Source organism: Dipodomys merriami, unplaced genomic scaffold (genome assembly GCF_024711535.1).
Source record: "Dipodomys merriami isolate MVZ:Mamm:240054 unplaced genomic scaffold, mDipMer1.0.p SCAF_154, whole genome shotgun sequence".
In the NCBI taxonomy this organism is placed as follows: Eukaryota; Metazoa; Chordata; class Mammalia; order Rodentia; family Heteromyidae; genus Dipodomys; species Dipodomys merriami.
This window is the reverse complement of record NW_027202871.1, coordinates 2,955,169-2,978,485: the sequence shown is the minus strand read 5'-3', so window position 1 is coordinate 2,978,485 and position 23,317 is coordinate 2,955,169. Positions and strand designations below refer to the sequence as shown.

Genomic DNA, 23,317 nt, shown 5'->3' with positions numbered 1-23,317 from the left:
GGAGTCTGAATCCTTCTGGCACATAAACTAGTTTTTAAGAAGCACAGTGCCTACCGCTTCAAGTTTTCTGGGTTAGCCTTAGTTGCCTGAGTCTATCTTTGACAGAAATACTCATCTCTCAACATTTCTACTGGCAATTATTCTAAAAATGGGGGTGGAGAGAGAGCTGTCATCCATCAAGGTGGAGCCACGTGGAGGTGGGAAGGCTGAGCCTCCCGCAGCCCCTGCCATCCGAGGAACAAGTTACTTGGGCTCAGAATCATCTCATCTTAATTAGGACAGGAAACGGAATGACACAACCAAACACATATGGCAACGAGTAGACAACATTTGGGGTGTGTGGCTGCTGGCTCGGTTCTGGTGATGTTTACTAGAATCCAATGATACGTACACGCGGGCAAGTGCTCACCACGGTGCCTCAGGGTGAGAGGCCACAAGCTGGGGCTCCCAGACACAGCACTGGGGAGCCAGGGGCCCTGAGGCCCCTGAGGCCCTTCCAGAAAGCATCCCAGGGCTCTGGGAGCAGGCAGGGCGGCACCCTTACCAACCCTCCATTGCTAAGGAACTTCCTTCATTGCTAAGGAACTACTCTATCTCTGGATGTCTCGGTGACTCAATATCCTCTACAAGGTGAAGAATGGAGAGCCACTGTCGTCATTTATCAGGCGGGGGATGGGGATACGAGTTCTCCATCAAGAGAGAGTCACTAAGAGCGCCCGGGCGCTTCCTGTGGAGATATGGGCCCACTGACTCTCTCTGCATGTTCTTCACAGTAACGGAAGGGGCCTCGGGACTGAAGCTGTATACAGATACTGCAAGTGTTTTCTTGCCACACCACTGCAGGATGTCTCTTCTGGCTAGCGCATCCCATGTGGAGACAGCTGCCTGTAGCACTAACCAGAGGCTAGCACTGAGCCAGAGGCCAGCACTCGGGCTAGCACTGAGGCTAGCAGTTAGGCTAGTACTGAGGCTAGCACTGAGCAGCAGGCTAGCACTGGGGCTAGCACCAAGCCAGAGGCCAGCACTTGGGCTAGCACTGAGGCTAGCACTTAGGCTAGTACTGAGGCTAGCACTTTAGCTAGCACTGAGCAGTAGGCTAGTACTGAGGCTAGTACTGAGGCCAACACTCGGGCTAGCACTGAGCAGTAGGCTAGCACTTAGGCTAGCACAAGGCTAGCATTTAGGCCAGCACTGAGGCCAGCACTGGATTTGTTTCTGTGCTGAGTAGTCACACTGGCCACTAGGACCTCAGATGTACTGTCTCTGTTGCTTTTTTTCTTCCATCAGCCAGTCTCCCACTCCTCCACTGTCCCACGCCTCCCTCCTCCTTTGCACCAGCTCTGCAGGTACCAGGGGCCTCTGGGATGGGTTTTTTGCGTAGCTCACAGGCATTTTCAGGACTGTTTTCCTGGCTATAAAAGGTGCGTTGACAGCCTTCATTTTTCTCTCATGCCAACCAGCACCACAGCCCAGCAGCGCCTCTCCCAAGGTGGCCGCCGGTGCTTTGCTCACCACAGGTGTGATACAGGGAGTGGCCATGGAAACATTCTTTGCGGGAACAGTCCAGTCTTTCATGCAAGGCTCAGGGGACAGTGTGCACCAATGTGACGCGGGTGCACGTGTGTGCTCTGGGAACTCCACACCCTGGTGCTCTCTTCAGGGAGTTTTCAGTCCTCCATGAAGACAGTGTGGATGGGGCGACTGGAATCTAGTGTGGGAAGCTGGCAAGGACCAGGCTACGTCCTGGCACTTTGAGGAAGGTCGGCATGGCTCACCAGCACACCCGTGAGGCCAGAGCTGCCCAAGACAGATACCCACCTTCTCTGGAGGTGGAAACTCACAGAGCACAGGGTACAGAAAACACCTTTGCTGGCTTCTCGAAACCACTCACAGATCTGCCTCGAAATCTGCAAGGGCAGACCACAGAGTCAAGCTGAAGAGATGGGCAGGTTCTACCTGTGGGAAAATTTCCAATTGCTAATAACAGAAAATACACAGCGTTTTGTGAAAGCCTTCAGCCCTCCACTTCAGAGGCTGAGCCGCCTGCCCAACCACAGGGTTTCCTTCAGGCTTTATGGCTTCTGGCCTCCAGCCTCCAGGTGGGAGTCAGCATACACACACACACACACACACACACACACACACACACACACACACACACACACACACACACACACACACACACACACACACACACACACACACACACACACACACACACACACACACACACACACACACACACACACACACACACACACACACACACACACACACACACACACACACACACACCCCTTCATCCCAAAGGGGTCCTCTCCATGGTGGCCGCAGGTCTAAACACTCAGAGTGAGGTAAGTTTCTGACTTGTTCTTCCTGTGGTATCCACAGTGAACTTCTCTTTGGCATCCAGTGTCTTCTAGGAAGGAAGACAAGTTGTCTATCAGTCAAGGAAAGTCAGATACTAAAAGACAAATCTAAGTTGCTGGAGGATGTCACCTGTGTTGGTCCCTCTTCACTTACCAAGCACGGAAACAAGTGTTTCGGGGTCCCTGGGGCCCTGAGGTCTGCAGATCACAATCCCAGACCCTCCAAAGTCCTTCTCAACTATAGGCAGTGGCTTCTCCACTCCTGAAATTGTCTCCTGATTGACCTCTCTCCTTCTGCACACTGTATTGAAGCCCTCTCACTCCGGTCCCAAACAACCCTCCTGGTTTCTCTCCCTGGAGTCCGTCTGTCCATCTGCCCTCCACACAATGCGCTTTCTTGTTCTTGTGGCACCTACAGCCCTGCTTCTTCATCTGGCAGTCCTCTCTTCTCACTCAAGTCTCAGCTCACATCTTCCTTCTTCAGAAGCCTCTGCCACACCCACCAAGCAGAGTTCCTCACCCGCCTCCCTCCACACCTCCGAGTGCTTCTGTGTTCACTTCCCCTGGCCTCCCCAGCACCAGACCCCACGACACTCAGGGCTACTCATGAACCCTTCGTAGCCGATGGCACAGAAGAGAACTCATTGACCTACAGAGTTTCCTGACAAGGAAATCTCCTTTTTAGGGATTCACATCATTATCTATAGGTAGCTCGATGGGTTCTCAGACATTATTTCTCTAATAACCATCCTTCCTCACATTGTAGGGCTTTCTGTAAATGAGCAGAAACCCTCAAAATGGAGTTGAATATAAGCACATACAATGCAGAGCACGGACTTTAAGGATAACTTTCCTTACCTAGCATGTCCACTCATCGGTTTAAGGTATTAGCTCTGCTCTGAGTAGATTATAAAACATGGTATAAAACAAACAGGGTGCACAGCAGGCAAGTTCTGAGTGAAGCAGGCCCAGAAGTCCCGCTGCAGGCCAGATTTCAGCAGCAGCTCTGTCTGGTGCTCTGCGATTGGACCAGCCCTTAACACTGAAAATATGCTTAACGAATCACTGGCTTGCGTCTTGACTGCCTTTTTATTTCTCTCTATTCTTGTAGAGAGGAAACAAAATCCAGGTGAAGGAGCCTTGGCTAATAGATGTCTTGGGTGTTGAAATCAGGCTGCTTTGACCAACCATGTCCACGTTCAGTGGGTTAATCTACAGCAAAACCACTCACACTGTCCAACTGTTAGAGCCCTCTTTCCCAGCTGATCTGCACCACTAGAAGCCTCCGGCTACCCAGTGAACTCGCGTTTCTTTTTATCATTACTTCCTTTATGCAAGTTAGAAAGGCAAACTGGGTTTAGCTTTGAAAAGAAAATGAAAAGGGAGTATTATGGGGTGGGAACATGTTTATAAAATTCAATATTCCTAGTGTTTCCTAATGCCTTGAGCCTAACACCGAGTTCTAACAGACTCTGACACCCCTACATATAGAAATAGTATATTTACAGATTAGCCCAGGGCTCTCTGTTTGTCTTCACTTAGAGAAAAGAAATAAGTCACATGCTCTCTTCATAAACATGTATGCTTGGCTTACCAGTATTTTCACTAGAAATATTCTTTTAGAGAACTTTCATGTAATTATCATCAAACTTCCCGGAGTTAAATAAGTAAGCACCTGCCAGTTTAATAATACATCAAGAGTATGTTTTTTCTCCTTTTGCAGATCAGAGGGGGAAATGATATGTAATTATTCAAAACATGTTTTGCTCAACTGGTAAAGATTTGCACCCTGGGGTTTCCTTATCTGAAAGATCAATACAGACTATAATCTCTTGGCTAGCTTCTGGCAGTGGCCTGTGAAAAATACTAGAAAAGAAGGCTAAATCCTTGTAATACTTGAGACCGGCTTGTGATATCATCCCTCAGGGGCTGACTCACATCTGAGGCTCAAGAGTTGGCAAAGATAGTTCTTTATATTCTTCTTGTTTTCGCCACTTCCTGTTTTGGCAACTGTAACTATAAATGTTATTTGGGGAAGTGTTTTAATATTTATGCAGGATTATACTAGAATTGTCTAGTGTCTTAGTGTCCTTTTCGTGGGTTGAAATGAGGCTCTTCATTCAACACATATTTGTTGAGGACTTTTCTTTGCCCGGGCTCATTAATAGGCTCTGAAGAAATGCAGGGATGGGGCCCTTTGTACATCTATTACAGAGAAGTGGATTTTTTTGGTTTCCTATAACTGCTCTTTTTTGTGTAAAGTGTCTGTTCTTGCTGATGGCGAGGACACATTTACAATCTCCCACTCAAGGCTAATTCCGTCTCTTAAAAGGCCAAACTCTCCATCAAAGACCTCTGTTCCCTCCTCAGTCCTTCCCACAGTGGGAGGAACATGTCGGAAGTGTCCAGGCTGTGGGAGAGGCTGCCTGCTGGTGCAGAGCTTCTGTCCAGGGCTGGCCTTCTGCACGTGTCCCAAGCCTGGGGAGCACGCAGCCCTAGACTCTGTAGAGTTTCATCCCTCCCTGCCCTCCTCTCAGTCTGCCCACGGTAGCAGGCACGACAGTGACAAACCTGTGATGCTCTCCCAGTCCCCACACTGGCTCAAGCCAGTCACCAATGCTCCCATGTCCTGATTCCCCATTTAGGATCCTTCATAAGGGCTCTTCTTAAATACCAGCGCATAGTCAGCGGAGAAAGACGTAACTCAGTAGAAACTGTGCGTGTGCCAGAATTCTCAAGAGAAAAGTCACTTGTGTTATGTGCACTACATGTTACCTGGTAACATAGGAAGCCAGTGATGGGAGCCAGTAATGACACTTGTTGGTGGCTGCTTTTGTGTTGCAGCCACAAAATGAAAGACACAAACCAGAGAGGTAATCTCACAAGTCAACTCTGGTCTGTAACACGTTTTCTAAAATACCGGGAGGATTATTTTCCTTGGTGCCTCTTATAGGTGTGGTCAGCGTTTCCTCGAGCATTTAGACTTATTCAGGGGATCAAGAGTCCACCCATGCATATATACTTCAATGAGTTATTGCACATAAAGGCTGCATGTTATGTGGAACTGTAGGCAGAGTGATCACCTCCTGAGCACTCCATTTGTTCATCCATCCATCTCATTCTCCATTCGTTTATCCATAACACGTATAATTCTAGTCAAGAAGCACCAAGATGGCGGCCGGAAATTGAGTGAAGAATAAAGTTAAATATGTTCTTTGTGATGACAAAAATGTATGCAGTGTGGGTCACAAAATGGACTCAAAGCTCCCAGAAGCTCATCTGTTAAAGCCGTTCAGTTAAAGCCTTTCAAAGTTATTTACACAAGTTAGTATCCATCAGGTGATAACATATAATGTGGTAAGCATACTAGTGAACACTTCGGGGTGTTTCCTGTGTGTTCAACATGGAGGCTGGATTTTCTACTGAAATAGGATTTTGAGCCTCTCTGTACTCCTATGCAATAAAACTTAAGATATCCACTTTATGGATATCTCATTAATATCCATGATATGGTGTGGGAAGCATGCTCAAGGCGCATAGGTGACAGACACGCAGCAGGTATCAGGGCTGCCTTCCTCTGTAGTGCTCTATTTGTAGTTTCAGGGGCCTGGAAAATTTGCCTCTCTGGCTACTGGGATCCCAGGAAGCTTCTTCAGGAGTTTTACAGTGAGGGTTCCCTGGGATGTGGTTTGTAAGGTCGATGGTAACACAGGGAGTCTGCTCATCATTCTATCTGCTTCTTCACAGCACTCAGCAAAAGGTCACATGGGGACTCGCTATTTCAAACTGAGCCTGAGGGACCAAGAGAGAAATCACTGTGTCAGCCTTGCCTATCACCCGGCCAGTCTTTGCTTGGAGCAGCCATTCCACAGACAGGTCTTAAACAACGAATCTCACAGGCTGTTTATAAGACACTCTGCAGTCACACAAAAGAACTGTGGTCCAACTCCGCACGCATATTGTTTAATTTTGTTGTTCTCCTCCTACCTGTTCCCTCAATCCTTCTTCTCCTGCCTCTGCCTCATTATTTATCACCCTAATAATTTCAGTGACATTATTCCTTAGTACTCTTTTTCAGCCTGAATATGAGTGCTAAGTACAAGAGTTAACATTTCTGATTGTTCCAAAGAACAAAGAGTGAATCAGAACCTTGTTCACAAAACATTTGTCTCCACTACTAATCGAATATTTTTTTTTGGTTTGGTGGTGGTTGTTGATCTCCTCCTCTTCCTCCTCCTCCTCCTCTTTCTGCCATATATAACTGCCTAGACAGACTATTCCAACATGACTTTCAGTAAACTATTTGCTTTTACTATGAATCCTGTCTATCCGTTGGTGGAAATGCAGGCTGTCATTCCTAGGAGCACATGGGTGATAGATTGTCTGCCTGGTTTTATGCAGCAGCTTCTGAAACCATTCATATTGGTAGTGGTTATCATGGTAATAACTAATATTTGTAAAGGGGCTGCAGCTCAGCAAACCCTCCACTTGGTGCTTTACATCGAGGGATCTTCTCAGCCAGTTACAAGCAGGTGCTGGCAGGTGCTGCAGCAACTCCTATTTTGTACACAAGATGCTGGAGCTCAAGAGCTGTGAGTGGCGCAGTGACCCTGCTTGCTGCCTGTGCTGGTGCTGGGAACAGACGGAGCCAAGACTGGGTAGCACAGACCCAGCTCCTCAGCCCTTCACTTCATCATCTCCAGTTTCCTTAAAACCTTTCTATTTACTCCCCATGGGAAAGGCAGAGGGGAAGGGGCCAGAGAATACCTCACGCAGAACTATTTGATGGCATTGCTGCTGAGTCAGCAGCATGAGATGTATTTAAGCACGAGTCTGGAACAAAGGACAAGAAAGCTTACTCATACACCCCGCCATGCCTAGAAGGTTCTGCCCGGGTCCTGAACCATAATGAACGGGGCCAGCTGCTGACCAGCCACTCTGTCGACTGAGTTCCGCACTTGCAAGAATGGCTGAGTTAAGAACGGGCCCAGGCAGAGCTGCCGGCTGAGTTCTGCAGGCAGATGGGACCAGAGCGTTTGTGCCATTTATCCAAACCCACCCGGTGTGGCCGGCTCAGCGTGGACTCTCCCCAGAGCCTGCCCCGCACCCTCCCAGCCCCTGGGGTCTGCTCTTCTCACAGGGCAGAGACCAGCATCCATGCCCAGCCTCCCCGCTTCCGTGCCCTTCAGAAGTCCGTGTCCCAGTCAGAGATCACCCCTACCCCTTGTTCTTCTATTTACTTTATAGACCTGACCTTGGCATCTTCAGGAAACCAGCTCCACCATTTTCACTGTCATTGTTTTCTTTTTATCATAAAAGCAAACACAATAACCATTATCTGACTGTGTAGCAGATCTACTATATTTGAGTGGGTTTCCTCTGAGATTCGCTTCTGTGCATTTCTAAATTTCTAAATAGGCAGGCGCTCTACCACTTGAGCCAGACATTCACACTTCGTGTTCTGCTTATGGTTGAGATAGAGTCTCACTTTTTTTTTTTAACCTGGGTTCGCCTGAAACAAAATCCACTTTCTACCACAGCCAGGATGACAGGTGCATGCCGCCATGTCTAGCTATTAGTTGAGTCTCAATTCACTGCTTTGCTCAGTCAGAACTTGAATCTTTGCCTCCTGAGTAGCTAGAATTACAGGTATGAGCCACCACCAACCTGGCTGTCTGCATTATTAAAGTCATACTGTAACATATTTGCTATCCTGCTTTTTTTTCCATTTAACCTAGTAATGAATACATTTTCTTGAGTGTTAGTAAAATACTCTTTCCTATAATCTTAACTAGTTACATTGTAATCCATCACACTGATGAAACTCCACCGGCCGTCTGTGATTGCTTTTCTTCCTTTCCCTGATATAAATAATTGCTGTGATCCATACTTCTGTGTACTAACCTAATTGCAGACCTGTGAAGCTTTCTTCTAGATAATTAAGAAAAGAAATATCGCTTCTAGACTTGGAGCTCGTGGTTCACTAGACAGGAGTACAGGCTGAGGAAGCAGGAAGCCCAGACCAGATGGCTGAGCTGTGCAGTGGGACACGGCAGGCTCCGCACAGAGTCCGTGATGCACGCCAGAGCTGTGCGCCAGGTCACCACAGCCTGCCACGTGGCTGTGTGTGGCCTGGCCCGATGAAGGGTGAGGGGAGGCCTCATCCGCACAGCTGGTGTATACAGCTTCATTTTATTCGCTCTTAGGATGCAGTCTGCAACAAGCCCTGGCCCGCAGGTCTCCTCTCTGCTAGTGGAGCTGGGGGTTGCTCTGCCATTGTCTTGCTTCCGTGGAAGTTGCTTGTGTGTGGACTTAGCATTAGGGTCTCTCCTTCCAGAACGTAAAGCTCCCGAGGTGGGGAACTCAGTCTGTCTGGAGCACTGCCATTGTTTTATGCCTAGAACAGTGGCTGGGTGGCAGTGGGTTCTTGGTGAACCCCTGTCAGGTGAACAAATGCCCATGTCAGAGGTAGGCTCTCTCTCCGCTCTGTCCTCAGCAGTTCCCTGGTGCTCCTGGCACTGAGTCTCTGAACGTCGCTGTGGACTGGGCCTCCTTCCTTGCTCTCCCTCCTGTTCCCACTCTGAGACCCCCACCCCACAGGGTGATAGCGAGGTCTTTTCCAGCCACTGCACAGCCATCTCCACACACAAATGACTTCCAGGTTCCATCTGTCTATCCAAAAGCTCAAACCCAACAGGATGCATGCAGTTCTGAGGACCGTTGAGCCATTCAAGTCGTCGATGTTCCCTGCCTTCCTCTCCCGCTGCTGTTTCTGGATAAGGGCTCTGGGACATGACTGGCAGCTCTCCAGCTCCTGCTGCTGCGGTGACATCAATCAGAGATGGTGGAAAGCTACAGGGGTGGGAGCAGGATGCAGGGGAGGCCCTCCGGAGATGTGCTGTGATGGTAGGAGCTGCAGCAACTTCTCTCCTCCCTTCCCCAGGCCTCCGAAACTGGCCCGGCTAGGCGAGCACTTCTCCCTGCCCCCCCCCCCACATCCCTGCCTGTGTCGTAGAGAATGGCTAATGGTGGGCAAAGCAACGTGACTGGAAAAAAGAGCACATTCCCTGGCCTGGACACACAGGCTCTGCACACTCAGCTCTGTAGCGCGAGGTGTGAGAGACCTCGGTCACTTAATCTCTGCAGCCTGCACCTGCTCCTACGTAAGATGGACACACACCGGCCCGAGTGGCAAGGTGCTGTGCATTTGCGTGGCTGCCTTGAGGGAAAAGGTATGGACTGGAGATGCACACAGCAGGTGTTCCACAGCGTGGCCATTAAGAAGCTGTGACCAAGCCAAACAACCAGTGTGTTACCGTTACCCTCTGAGTGCAAAAGTGACCAAGAGAATCACTATAGTTTGTGGTACTGTTCTATTCTAAAAATCAAAGCCATGTGTTCTGGCCATCCATCCTAGTGGATGCAAGTGATGTGAGGCCTTACCACATCATCTAATTTGGCACTCTTTGGTCTGAAAATTCAGCGCGATAAGTTTTGTTTTTTTGTTTTTTTCCAAATAACCAGCTGTCGGCTGTGACTTCAGTCCACAGTAATCGTCCTTCTCATTGTGTGGCAATTCTACCCCAGGGCATTTGAGTCTTTTGGAATCCCATCAAAGAAGTCTTCCATCCATGGCCTCTGCTCTTAATGCCAGGCTTTCTTTTCTTAGGAGTTATGTCGTTCAACTTGACTAAAGCACCAGCAGTAAGTTTAACCAACTAGAATGTATGACTTTAATTTCCTAGGATAGATTAATTCATCAATGCTGAGAGCAAACACCATTTCACATGGTGATCTATTTTAAACTGCCTGAATTCACTTTTTAAGGACTATTTGCATTAGTAAAAATTCATTCTGGTCCATACAGGAGTAGGTTTGATTCCATTTTCAAGGAAAGTCCATGAGGTTTTACCTGATGCCCCCAAAGACCACATAGCAGTGGTCAGTTGGGTTTTGCCCTTCTTCTGCAGAGCAGATGCCTTCATCATCGTCCACATCAGTTCCTAGCTCTTGATGCCTCGCAGAAAAAACCTGCTGGATCTGAAAAGCGATGGAACCGAGACCAATGTCCTGCAACGTCTGAGCATCTTCGGAATGAGAACTGAGGGAAATCAAAGGATGTTGGCTGGAAGAGGGGCTCTGTCTTCTCCCGCTCTTACATAATGTCTAGGCCTAGTGCTCAAGGCTTCCCACATGACATTTTTTGGCCAATCCAGTAGTCAGGCTGAGTTTCAGAGTTACGGCCTCATGATGCCAGGGCAGACAGATTTTGCCCTGAGGAGTGGTCTTTGTGTATGATTCTTTTTGTCCTTGCCCTTACAATACCCAGTGAGAAGTCTGTTTTCCAAAATGAAGTCAGTTCCTTTCCCCCTCCCGCCCACCCTCTGGTATGCTACGCTCTCGTCACGCAGGCTGATTGGTTGCCTTGACATCTTCGTTGAATTTTTTTTAATTTGTGTGAATGCCATTTGCTTTTTGTGTTTTAACAGTTTCATGGATTTTGATCAACCTACCCATTCCATAAAGAAGAATTGAGAAAGCCCCCAGAATTCCTGTAGTTGAGCTCCTTCCCCACCTCCAAACCCCATTAGCTACCCATCTGTTCTCTGCCCTTCCGAGTCTGTCTTTTCAAGGATGTCATATAGGGGAAATAATACCGCTAGAGTCTAGGGAGACTCTTTTCACTTGTCGATATGCATTTAGCATGCGTCCATCTTGTTGTGTGCGTCTTGAATCCATGGTTCTTTCCCATTCATTACTGAGTAGTATTCTACTGCATGAATGGGCCCCAAAGGCTTACCCACTCATCAGTTGATGGATATCTGGGTGGTTTCCAGTTTTTGTTATTATGAGTAAAGCTGCTATAAATATTTGAATGCATTTTTTTGTGTACGAACAGTTTTCCACTTATTTTGCTAAGGACCTAGGAATAGAATCGCTGAGTCATCCAGTTGGAGTGTTTAGTTTTATAAGAAACCTTCAAACTGTTTTCCAGAGTGGGCTGTGTTGGCCTGCATTTCTGTCAGCCATGCGTGATGGTCCTTTTACTCTGCCTCATCACTGGTCTTGGTGCTGTGTGTCTGTGTTGTTGTTTGAGCATGCATATTCTTTGCTTCGGGGGAACTACTCGGTCCTGAACTCAGGGCCTTGTCCTTGCCAGGCTCCACTAAAGCCACTTTTCCAGCTCTTTTAGCTTTTGCTATAAAAACAACAGGATCTCAATTGGTGCCCAAGCCAGCCTGGACTGCAATCCTCCTATTTGCACTTCCCATGTAGCTGGGATGATATGCATGTGCCACCATGTCTTGCTTTCCAGTGTGAGATGAGGTCTCTTGCAAAATTTTGGTCTAGGCTGACCTCAGATCGTGTTCCTTTCCATCTCAGCTTCCAGAGTGGCTGCCGAGCTGGCTTCCCCACATCCCAGCAGTGAGTAGTGTTACCTTATTACAGTTCCAATTTGCTGAGAGCTCTCCTTTTGCTTATTTGTCATCCAATATCTTCTTTGGCGGCATGGTCCGCTCGGTATTTTGGTGACTTTATCGGACCTTGCTGACATTTTCTTCAAGTATGTCACTTGTGTTTTTAGTCTTTTGCAGCATTTTCCACACATCAAACACTTTAACTTTTTATTAACTCTAATTGTTCTCCATTTTTATGCATCATCCTTTTGGTGTTACATCTAAAAAGCTTTGTCAAGTCCAAAGCCACAACATTTTTCTTCAACTTTTTTCCTAGAAGTTTAATGGTTTCATGTTTTACATTCATGTCTGTGATCCATTGTGAGTTAAGATATGAGGTTTTTGTCGAGGTTCATTTTTTTTTAACTTATGGACAATGGTTCTGTTTTCATTCCAACACCGTTCATTGAAAAGCCTGTCTTTGCTCTTTTGCACTTTGATCAGTAATTGGTTAAAGTATTTGAAAGGAAGGTGGCTCTTCCTAACCTTGCCATTCCATTCCATTTATTTGTACTTTGTTGGTTTCGACAAAACTTTTTTAGAAGTGAGATAGATTATTGTAGCTTGATATTAAATCTTTATTTTTGAGACAAGGTCTTGCTGCGTGTAACTAAGGCCAGGGGCCCCAATCTCATGGCCCACTGGCCTCAGTCTTCCAAGTGTTGGGCTTCTACATGTGTGCCAACAAAGCCCAGCTTGCTTTGTATTAACTCTTGAACTCAGCAGTATAATCCTTCCAATCTAGTTCTTCTGCTCAAACTGTTATAAATATTCTAGTTCCTTTTCACTTTTCCATATACATTTTAGAACCATCTTGTTCATCTTTTCTTAGTCCAAGCATGGCAGATCACATTTGTAATCCAGGCTATCTGGAAGGCAGATACAGAAGGCTCAAAAACAATTCAGGCAAAAATTTAGCAAGCTTTATCTCAAAAATACAAGTTAGGTATGGTGTTTCAGGCCTGTATTTCATCTAATCAAGAAGTGGAGGTAGGAAGAACCCAAGGTAAGACTGACCTAAACAAAAATATGAGATACTATCTGAAAAATAAACTAAAGCAGGGCTAGGAATGTGGCTTAGTGGTAGAGTGCTTGCCTGGCATGCACTAAGCCCTGGGTTCAATTCCTCAGTACCACATAAACAGAAAAGACCAGAAGTAGTGCTGTGGCTCAAGTGATAGAGTGCTAGCCCAGAGCACAGAGAGGCTCAGGGACAGAGCCCAGGCCCTGAGTTCAAGCCCCAGGACTGGCAAAAATAAATAAATTAATTAATTAATTAGCTAACTGAAGCAAAAAGAGCTGAAGATGTGGCTCAAATGCACTTGCCTAAGAATCATAGGACCTGAGTTGAAACTCACATAAAGAAAGAAAGGAAGAAAGACAGAGACAGAGAAAGTGGAGGAAGAAGAAAAAAACAAAGAAGAAAGAACGAAGTTAAGATAAATCAGAGTTATATCTTGGATCCTTCCATCAAGTACTTTGTAATTGAAAAAAAGTAGTAAGACAGGAACAATAGTTACTACAGAGGAAAAGGAGATAATGAGGCTGATGAGAGAGAGAGAGAAGGAAACAATACCGGTACAGAAGAGCGGGGACAGGTCATCGTCACAAGGGCCTGACTATGAAGAGGTCGGAATGGTGAGGGCAGAGGGCTGGAAGGGAATGCTCAGGATTCCTGGCTGGCTGTGGAGGCCGAGGGAAGGAGACAGATCTCCAGATCTGAGCCTCACTGTTCCCCAGAGTTGCATCTGATGGTGGTCATCTGATTTTAGAAGTTTCTAGAAGATGAGGTAACTTCTGTGTCGTTGAATGTTCTGGACCTACTGGAATCAGAGTAAGGTCAGAGCTGAACATAACATGGACATTGGTGTTGTTCCTTCTCCCCATCTCCAGTCTCAGCTCTGAGACTGTCAACAGCTGAGCACTGGGATTTGCCTCTGCGCCTCTTTGGAGCATTGTTAGCTGGAGAAGCCAGGGTCCGAGGGGAAGGTTCCAGGGTCCATGGATGGCTTCCACCACGCAGGTTCACAAACCCACACCCTTCAGAAGAAGGAGCCTGCGCCGCATCAGCTGGAAAAAGAGTGACATGTTAGAACGTTGGCTGCATGCTTCCACTCAACCTGAGGACGAAGCTCAGTGGTAAAGGGGGGGCGCAGCTGTAGGAAAAGACGCAGTGTGTGCACCGCATGTGCGGGGCTGAGCTTGATGCCAGCCCAACTGTGTCTGACCCTAGCTTGCACGTAGCGAGCATTTCCCACGTGCCAGGTTCTGCCCTGAAGACCCAGCCCTCATCTCAAATCTTCACCACCACCCTGTGAGTGGCTGCTGTTATTTCTGCAAGGAGCAGATGGGCACTGGAAGTTCGCTACATCCCCTAGGGCCTCATGGAGGAGGGGAAGAGGCACCCGTGATACACCCAGTGCTCTCCGACTCCCAGTGCTCTCCAGTGAACCCACAGAGGTTCACAGCAGAGCACATCTGCTGGGAACACTGCCTGATGTGAGCACAGCCCACATCTACTGTGCATCCTGCACAGGTGTGGCCGTGGCTAGAGCCTGGTGCATCAGATGTAGCTGCCCCCAGCCCTCCCTGGCCCCACCTGGGATGAGGAAGGACCCTGCGTGCAGTGGACAGGATGCGCACTGCTGTTCCTGCAGCCAGTGTGAGGGACGTGGTGCGGGGAGCTCAATGCCCGGTGCCATTCTCCGGTCAGGGAAAAGGGGAAGTGAGCTGGCCATTCTGGCTGAACGCCTGCAGCTCCGACGCAGTGTGTGCTGATGTGTCACCCCCCCCCCCCCCCGCATGTCCTCAGTCCTGCCCCAGGGCTGAGTGCTTCCCACAGCGCATGGACGGTTCTGGAGCAGCAGACAGGAGATGCAGCTGCCAGAGCCTGCTTGCTCGGATGCCTTTGGTGTCTGTGGAAGATGGGGCGGAGGAGCCATCGCCTTCCTCCTTGACACTTCCAGCCTGGAAATCAATCATTCCCAGGGGCGAAGACACTTCAGAAGCTTTCCAGTTTCTTCCTAGCTTTGCATGTGGCCGGCAGGAAGCTGATGTTTACTTGGGAAAGTGTGATTCGAGGCAAATCCAGAGGGGTTATGACGTGACCCCTCCCCCTCTCAGGGAGGGGTCTGGCTTGAGGCCCAGATGGCAGGGGAGGGCAGATCCTCCCTCCTGTCCTCTGCCCTTAGGAGGCCAGCAAGGTCACTGCCCCCTGTCCACCGGTGGTGAGAGCTTTGCAGAGCCCCGAGAGGAGTCTGCACTTTACATCCAAGTAGAGATGACAGAAGCAACAAGCCTGAATCTGGAAGACAATACATCAGGGGCCTAATAAATCATTTTGGACATACTAACATGTGCAGAAGGGGGGTGAAAGGCATGCTCTGACCAGCAGGAGAGTCATGAGTGTGAGGCCAGCTAGGGAAAGAGGGCAAAGTCAGAGCAAAGGCCCTGGGGTTCCTTCTGTGCACATCTGGGCTGCGTGGCTCAGTGGGGTCCTCGCTGGGTGAGGGGAGCTGTCACCTCACTCCTGGTGCTGAAATGTGCAGCCAACAAAACAGCTGCCTAGAGGTGGGGGGCGGGGGAGGGAGGATGGATCAAGAGGCCTTTGAACAACTCCACAAAGAGAATTGTTTAGGAGTACACTCCTGAAGGGGGGAAAAAGGATAAGATGCCCACTTATTTATTTTTTAGTGTGATTAGCGCTTCCAGCTTAGTGACAGGACCCAATGTGACTTGAAGGGACGTAAACACGTTCAAGGAAGGAAGACGGCAAATGAAGCAAGGATCAACCTCATGGAAACCGGGTCAGACTGCCTTTGTGTCCTGTCCCCTCCTTCAGGACATGGGAGCCCATGGGGTCCAGCCTTTAAGTCCAGGTTCTTTCTTGGTCAAATGCAAGTAAATAGCTTGCTGCTCTTCCCTTCCCTGTGGTTTAAAACTGTGAGCGATGCTTTAGTTACATCCAGGCGCAGCTGAAGTGAACACATGTGGTTGCTAGCCTTCTGCCTTTAGCCCCTGATCTGCAAGGCAGCGGTGGGGAAGCGGCATCCGCGCTGTGCTCACCCTAGCTTCCAGGTCTACTATTCTGTGACTGCCTTCAAGACTGAAGAGAAAGGAGCCACATGGATACTCTATGAAGTGATGTCACATCTGTGCCCATCACCCTAGCCCTGGCCCTCATGTGGGGACAGCCTCCCTCCAAGACAGGCATGATCTTTACGTTCTCCCAAAGTCAGAGAACCCCGCACAGAGCTATGAGGTGCAGGATTTCCACAATCTGACTGACAAAGCCAAGTGCCCAGGCCCCCACACAGTGCCACTCATTTCTAATATTAGCAGCCGAGCACCCGGGAAAGAGGAGCTTTTATTTTTGGGGTGAACAAAAGCAGGCACTAAAAATGTATGTGGGGCTACTGTGCTCCCGGTGCAGGTGACACAGATAGCGGAGGAAACCTGTGTGCTCAGCTATCCTCAGTCAGACGGATGGGGAGTTGGGTCTAGTTGGAAATGTGATGTGTTCATAGAAACAGTGGCCTCGCTCCCTCGTGTGAACAAGGGGGAAAAGAAAACAAGGGAAATGATCATGAAGTGTTAGGCAAGAGAAAGGTTGCAGTGCTCGTGCAATGGCCCGACATGATGTGTAAACCTGGTCATTGTGTGACCGACGGTACAGCCGTCCAAGGAACCACAGACGCATCGCTTCCAACTCACTGGTGGCATGGAGCATGTGAGCCGTCATCATCCAGCCGAGGTTGAGTGTATGGGGTAGCTGGACAAGCCACGTCGGTATTAGGTGCTGTGCAGAGGTGGATGGAAATGGGGAAATGCAGAGATGCCACCAGAATCACCAGAAGCAGGGTTAGAATGCGGCACCCTGAGTGAGAAGTGGTTCTCCCTGCCACTTCCGTCTACACCGTGAGCTGCCCCATCATGGTCAGGAGCCCTGGCTTGCAAAGAACAAAACATAGGCAAGGTACTGAAACACCCAGGTGCCTCTCAAGCTCAGAAAAATGCCTCTCTCTTTAAAAATAACTTGATGAATTTGGTAACCTTTCTCTCGACAAGAGGAATCTATTTGCAGAAAGAGCGACAGGGGCTGAAGAATTGAAAAGTATAGAAAGCTAAGACTCAGGGAGAGAGCCCATTACCACTGCAATCAGTATTTGTCTCTATTGAACTTGCTTTATATTTATTTATTTTCCGAAGACTTTGATTCCAGAAAAACCATGCCAGGTGTTGTAATAGCAATGAGAAGAAAATGGGCCCCATTTAGTTCTTCTTGCCTGGCAGCTAGTTTTTGCTGACAGTTCTCAAGTTCAGTGTTCTGAAACCATAGCCGAGTGATCATTATCTTCTTAAGTCTCTGCCATAGAGAAAATAGGGCAGGTCCCATACCCCAATGCGGAGCTGTTTCTCTGTGGGTACTCACCGACAGACTTCTGCCCTTTTTTAGTTCATTAGAAAAAAGTCTCTGGACTATTTGTCTCTGCCTTAGAACCATCTTGCTTTGCATGGATTTTTTTTGTGTGCCATGTCTCTCCTCCCTCTAAAAAGAATCACCGGAAGACATTAAAATGATATGAGGACCTTGTCTCTGCTACAAACTCCCACTGTGTGAATAAAAGCCTGACTTTGCTACCAGCACCCACTGTGTGAGTGAAAGCCTGTCTCTGCTACAAACTCCCACTGTGTGAATGAAAGCTCGGGTTAAGGCAGCCCCTCCCCCCACTCTCCCTAGGGCCCACCTTACACTCTACCTGATGTCATCTGCTTTCCTGTGTCCCTTGCTGGACTCCAGGCTCCAGGTGGGCCCAGAGCTGTGCCTCTTCCTCTCTGTGTCCCCACCTAGATCTCCTGGGACACCATGACCTCTCATTAAAGATCTGCTGACCCGTCTGTATTGAATGTCTGCGTGACTGTTGCTCAGTTTCCTTTTAATTTTGTTTTATGTGCTTGCTTTTGGATATTCTCTGTTATATAGCTTTTGCTCTTGAGTCCTGTCTTTTAACATCGCTAGACTTTTAGACTGCAAAGAGAGGTCTTCTGGTTGCACAGCCTAACGATTTCTGAGAAGTTATTAAAAGGACCATGTCTTATGAAAATTATTTTCATGAAAGAAATCCAATCATTTTCTCCCACTTGCTAATTAAAGATATTTCCCCACATATACTTTAATGCAACTGCTTTCTTCAAATTGGAAAAGCAACAAAACCTCATGACTCCTTGTATTTGTTTATGTTGTAATGTATACAAGTTCTTATACACTGTATCATATACATTGTAATGGATACACAATCACATTCTGACACCACACCAGTGGTGCAAGACTGATGGTGCAGACACCAACATCCAGCCTTACTAAAGAAAACAATCAGGGTCCGAGGAAAATGGAGCTATTTTCCCTGAGGCTACCAAGCTAGCTGTGAGGATGGTCAGTGCCCAAGGCCTTTTAACTCTCTGCATTGTTATAAGTTGGATTGTGCTATGTAATTATGCCTGTATAGACAGCAGCAATAAGCAAGAGAAAGACTATGATACAAAAGTGTGAGCACTAATTAATTGCTAGTGTTAATGAAGCCAAAGCTGACGTTATTAAGAAGAAGCAGCTGGAGAGATGAGCTATGTACCCCCTAGGCAATTTTGTGTGTGTTGTTCTGTGAGAGCTAGAAGCAAAGAGGCACATTATATTCTTATGAGAACACCTGGACAACGAACAAGGGAGGCCCTTTTCTCTGATGCTACAGTTACTTCAGCCTGGCTGAGGCATCCTCTATCTGACAGCTGTTAAAAGACAGAAAAAAATGAGAATGAAGTTTTGTGTAAGGGTCTATGAACATTAAAAACAACCTTAAAAAAATCCTACAGTTACCAGGCACCGGTGGCTCATGTCTGTGATCCTAGCTACTCAGGAGGCTGAGATCTGAAGATCACAGTTCAAAGCCAGACCAGACAGAAAAGTCCCCATGAGACTCTTGTCTCCAATTAGCCACTCAAAAACCAGAAGTGGCACTGTGGCTCAATGTGGTAGAGCGCTCACTTTGAGCAAAAGAGCTCAAGGACAGTGCCCAGGCCTTGAGTTCAAGCCCCACAACTGAAAAAAACAATCCGACAGTGGCTTGTTGTCTCTAGTTTGTCAGCCATTCCTATCTCAGCTGTGAATTTAAACTAAACCCAGCCTAGAATCCTGCCAGAGTCGGCTTTTTGTTCTTCTCTTGAATTCTGATTCATCTTGAAATCAAACCAACTCATTTAAAAGGCAAAAAAAGGGGGCAGAAGAACAATAACATCTGGATTTCCACTGAGGCTTATATGTGCTCCTGGCCCCATCTCTATTAAGAAAGCAAACATATATTTCTTTTCCTTAATGAGCTTTTGGGAGTGGACAAAAATGTTGAGGAAGAAAAGTGGACTCTTTTAAAAAGGATTATGGAACTTTCCTGTGGTATTTTCTGTAGTCTTGTATAAAAAATAGAAAATGGTTAAGATAGCCTTCAGGTTAACTTTGCATTTGTTCTTCCATTGGAAATAATACTCCATCTTAGACGTCAGTTTGATAGTAAGTGGTTCCATAGTCATTCACCAAAGGCATGCAGAGAGTCCTGGGTCTGTGGTGAATAATGGTAAAGAAGGCAAGGATTCTTGCTCTGAAAGAATTTACAATCTAAGAGAGAGGAGGTCAAAGAACATATGAATGGATGGATGGTGCTTGGCTGGCTGGCTGGCTGGCTGGATGGGTGGATGAATGGATGGATGGATGGATGGGTGGATGAATGGATGGATGGATGGATGGCTGTATGGATGGATAGATGGATGGATGGATGGATGGATGGATGGATGGATGGATGGATGAATGTTTGAATGGATGGGTGGATGGATGGATGAATGGATGGATGGATGGATGGATGGATGGATGGAGGATGGATGGATGAATGGATGGATGGATGAATGGCTGTCTGGATGGATGGATAGATTGATGGATGGATGGATAGATAGATGAATGGATGAATGGATGAATGGCTGGCTGGATGGATGTAGATTGATGGATGAATAGATGGATGAATGGATGAATGGATGAATGGCTGGATGGCTGGATGGATAGATTGATGGATGGATGGATAGATGGATGAATGGATGAATGATGGATGATGAATGGATGGATGGATGGATGGATAGATGGATGAGTGCATAAGTACATTAATGAGAGACAATGTGGGATTGGAAAGCTGAGTTTGATGGGAGACCTTGAACTCTGTGCTTAGTCAGCACCTTTTTTGCTTCCTAGTGATGAAATGACTAGGGAGGAAAGACCTTCCCCATAGCTCTGTCTGGGTGTGCTCTCTTCAAGGGGAGATGGTCAGAGACATGGGTGCAGTTTCAAGTGGAGAAAATAACTGTGTGTTGCTTTGTTTTTCTTCTAGGAATCTTGGAAAGTCAGGCCTCAGAGTTTCTTGCTTGGGTCTTGGTAAGTACTTGGGTGTGGCATAGAGGTGGTCTGGAAGGTGGGAGGGTGGGGAGAGGCCAGGAAGAGGCATGGGGCAGGGGAGGGAGCCGCCTTAGGTGAGGAGAATTCCTGGCCAGCACCAGTGCAACTCCCTCCCCTACACTCCCTTTGTCTGTCCACACAGCCCTCTGCCTCTCTGGAGAGGAGCCGTGGTGTTCATGGTGCACAGAGGGGCTTGGAGGAGGGGCTTCGCACCTCACTAAGCAAAAGGAACGGCATGTGCTCACTCACCCCTCCTTCAGTCCACTGTGATTGCCCACCCATCACGTTCCTGCCGTCTAACTTCTGGTATTGTTATATATGTTATGTGCTTTTTATATCCTGCCTTACATTCTTAGGGGGGAGTAAAGTGAGGTAAATACATACTTATATACATCTATATATAATTAATTAAATGCACATTATTGTTCATAGGGCCTGGGGTAATGTATTTGCCTTTCATTGGCTAGACCCTGGGTTTCATCTCCAGCACCACACCAAAAAATTTATTTGTTGTAGAAAATGCAAATATTTAAAGAACAGTAAACAGACACGACGATTTTGAAAGAGCGAGGAGGAATCCAAAATAGTGTCGTCTGGGTAGGAGACATGGGAGCGCACAGAGTGTTCAGCCGTTCTCCAGACACCGGGGTTTAGGCCATTCGGCACCACCTCCCCCCCACCCCTGCATGTGCCCAGGACTGTGCCATCGGCTAAGAGTCCAAACCAGTGCAGGAGATGAGGATGTGCTGAGAAGTGGGCAGATGATGTCTCCCCTTCACACAGGAAACCCAGATTTCCTCCTGCACGTTACGTGAGATGAGAGATATAGAGAACAAAGTCCAGGGTGACACTAAAATTGTTTGAGCAGAAGAGAAAATGGATGTGACATTGATCGAGATGTGTGTACTCACAAGCTGACACGCTGAATTGAGAGCCCTCTGTACATTACTTACACACAATCAAAACAGATAAGCTGACACAAGAAGTTGGAATACCTGGTAGATGAGATGTGGAAGGAGGGAAGAGAGCTTTAGGGAGGAGGGGGACTGGGAGATGACTTTTGGAATATTAAGAAAACAGAAAGGGTTGTCAAGTAAGTCAATGGATTTTTTTAAAGAAGTGATCTTGGTTGGATCCAGAAACTCTGGGTCCATTAGCACAGTGACGCTTTCTAAACCATGACACACTAAGATGAGATCTCATAGAAGTAAGTGGAAAGCTGAGGAACGTGAGCCAAAAATTGAGGAAATGATGAGGATTCAGCCAAACAGCAGGGAGGAGGCCACCCATCTGCTGACAGCTGCTGGTTAAGTCCGGGAAGATGCAGGCCCGGAACTGGCTGTCAGGGTTAGGAACGTGGGGGCGCTGAGGACTTTGAGCAGATGGGTTTCAGTGGAGAAGCAGAGCATAGGCTGGATGGGCTCAAGGGAGAATGGAAAGAAAAGCTCGAGGCAGCTCTTCTGATGATCACGTGAGAAGAGCAGAGCAACAGAGAGCCCTGAGCAGGCCGGGTGCTCAGAGAAGTTCCCTCCATGTGTCAAAGCAACTTCACATGTATATGCTGATGGAGGGAATCTTTTCAAGAAGGAAAAAGGTGACTATCTGGGGTGATTTCTCCAGGGTACAGGAGAAGGTAGCAAGGCAGATGGCAGTGCCATGGTTTTGAACAAAGCCAGTGGGGACGGAGGGTGGCGGTGACCACACAGGGTCCTTGCTGAGCTGTCCTGTTGCTGCTGTACTCTCACTGGAAATCAGAGACGAGGTCAGCAGCTATGGTGCGGAAGCACTGTGGTATTGGACGTCTGAAGAGGGGAGCAGGGGCTGAGTGGCACAGGGAGTGTGCCCTGTGGCAGCCCGGACCACTTATGACTCGTGACAACACGTGTGAAGGGGAGACCATCCCGTCTGCTCCAGCCCTGATCAGCTACGCGGGCTCGGGAGAGGTTTCAAGAAGAAGGAGAGGGAGACAAAGTTGAGAGTTTCTATAAGGCAGTTAGTATGGCGATGGCCTTTGGAATTTCACTGAGGAGGAAGAAAAATAAAGAATGGAGCCAGGAGCTAAAACGAGAACGCGAGAGCTGGTAAGAAGTGGTTAGGATCAATAAAGGATCCATCCCAGAGGGCTGGAGGCGGGCACAGGGGGGGGGGGGAGAGGGGGAGAGAGGGAAGAGGGAGAAGGGATGCTGGAAGGGAGATGTCTGACGTGGATAATGGGGGAGGTTGGGTGACTGGAAGTGACAAGTCGAAGGGTGTCTGTTGGCGTCTGTGACGCAGGCTGTACTGAAGATGAGGGGCAGAGAAGGGGAGGTCGAGGAACCGGCAGGTGGGGTACCGGCAGGTAGGGTACAAGAAAGGACCATCTTCGGCGTCACCGAACCCCACAGCGAGCACAGTGCCTGAGAGTGACCACCAACAGGAGACAGAATGTTCCAAGAGAGGAGGTGGGGATCAAAGAGAGGAAGTGAGGTTCAAAGCCGGTGTGTGTGGGAGAGCTATCTCATGACATTGACAACTGTCAGACTCTTCCCCCCATGACTCGGGGCTCACTGTGAGTCCAAGACAATTTCACTCCCATTTCATTCATGGTTCTGTTCTTATTTGAAAACCCCTTGAGATTCATTAGCAGGGAATAACCTGACCCTGAGTTATGGTTCTTCTTTCGTTTTTTTTTTTAACAATGTATAATCATTTGCTATTTATTGCTGAAAGAAAATGAAAAGACAGCATGCATTGATAAAAACATAAAGTAAGAAATATAGTGGAAAAATCATTGGCTAGCCATCTTTGGGTTGATTCTGAGTCAATCAATCAAAAGCCTCTATGACTATGGCAAATTCCGAGGCCTGCGGAATTCTATGGGTGAAAGAGTCTCCAAAGACTGCAGCTCGGTTGTTTGTTTTGTTTGTTTCTTTTTGAAAGCCAAGGTTTGTATGCTGTGTGGGTGTTTTTGTGAACTCTGAAGCAGACTTGATTCTGAAACAACTAGCTCTTATTTAAGCTGCCTG

At 47.7% G+C, this 23,317-nt stretch overlaps 1 protein-coding gene across 2 annotated transcripts in view; it reads left to right on the top strand.

The window, feature by feature from the left end:
- The window catches only part of Kcnab1 (potassium voltage-gated channel subfamily A regulatory beta subunit 1), a 216,565-nt gene that overhangs the window by 121,157 nt on the left and 72,091 nt on the right, over positions 1 to 23,317 (top strand). For both annotated transcript variants that reach the window (XM_070022896.1, XM_070022897.1), the window contains exon 2: positions 20,248 to 20,291. In XM_070022896.1, coding sequence (XP_069878997.1) covers positions 20,248 to 20,291 — 44 coding nt within the window. The remainder of the gene's footprint in view (positions 1 to 20,247; positions 20,292 to 23,317) is intronic.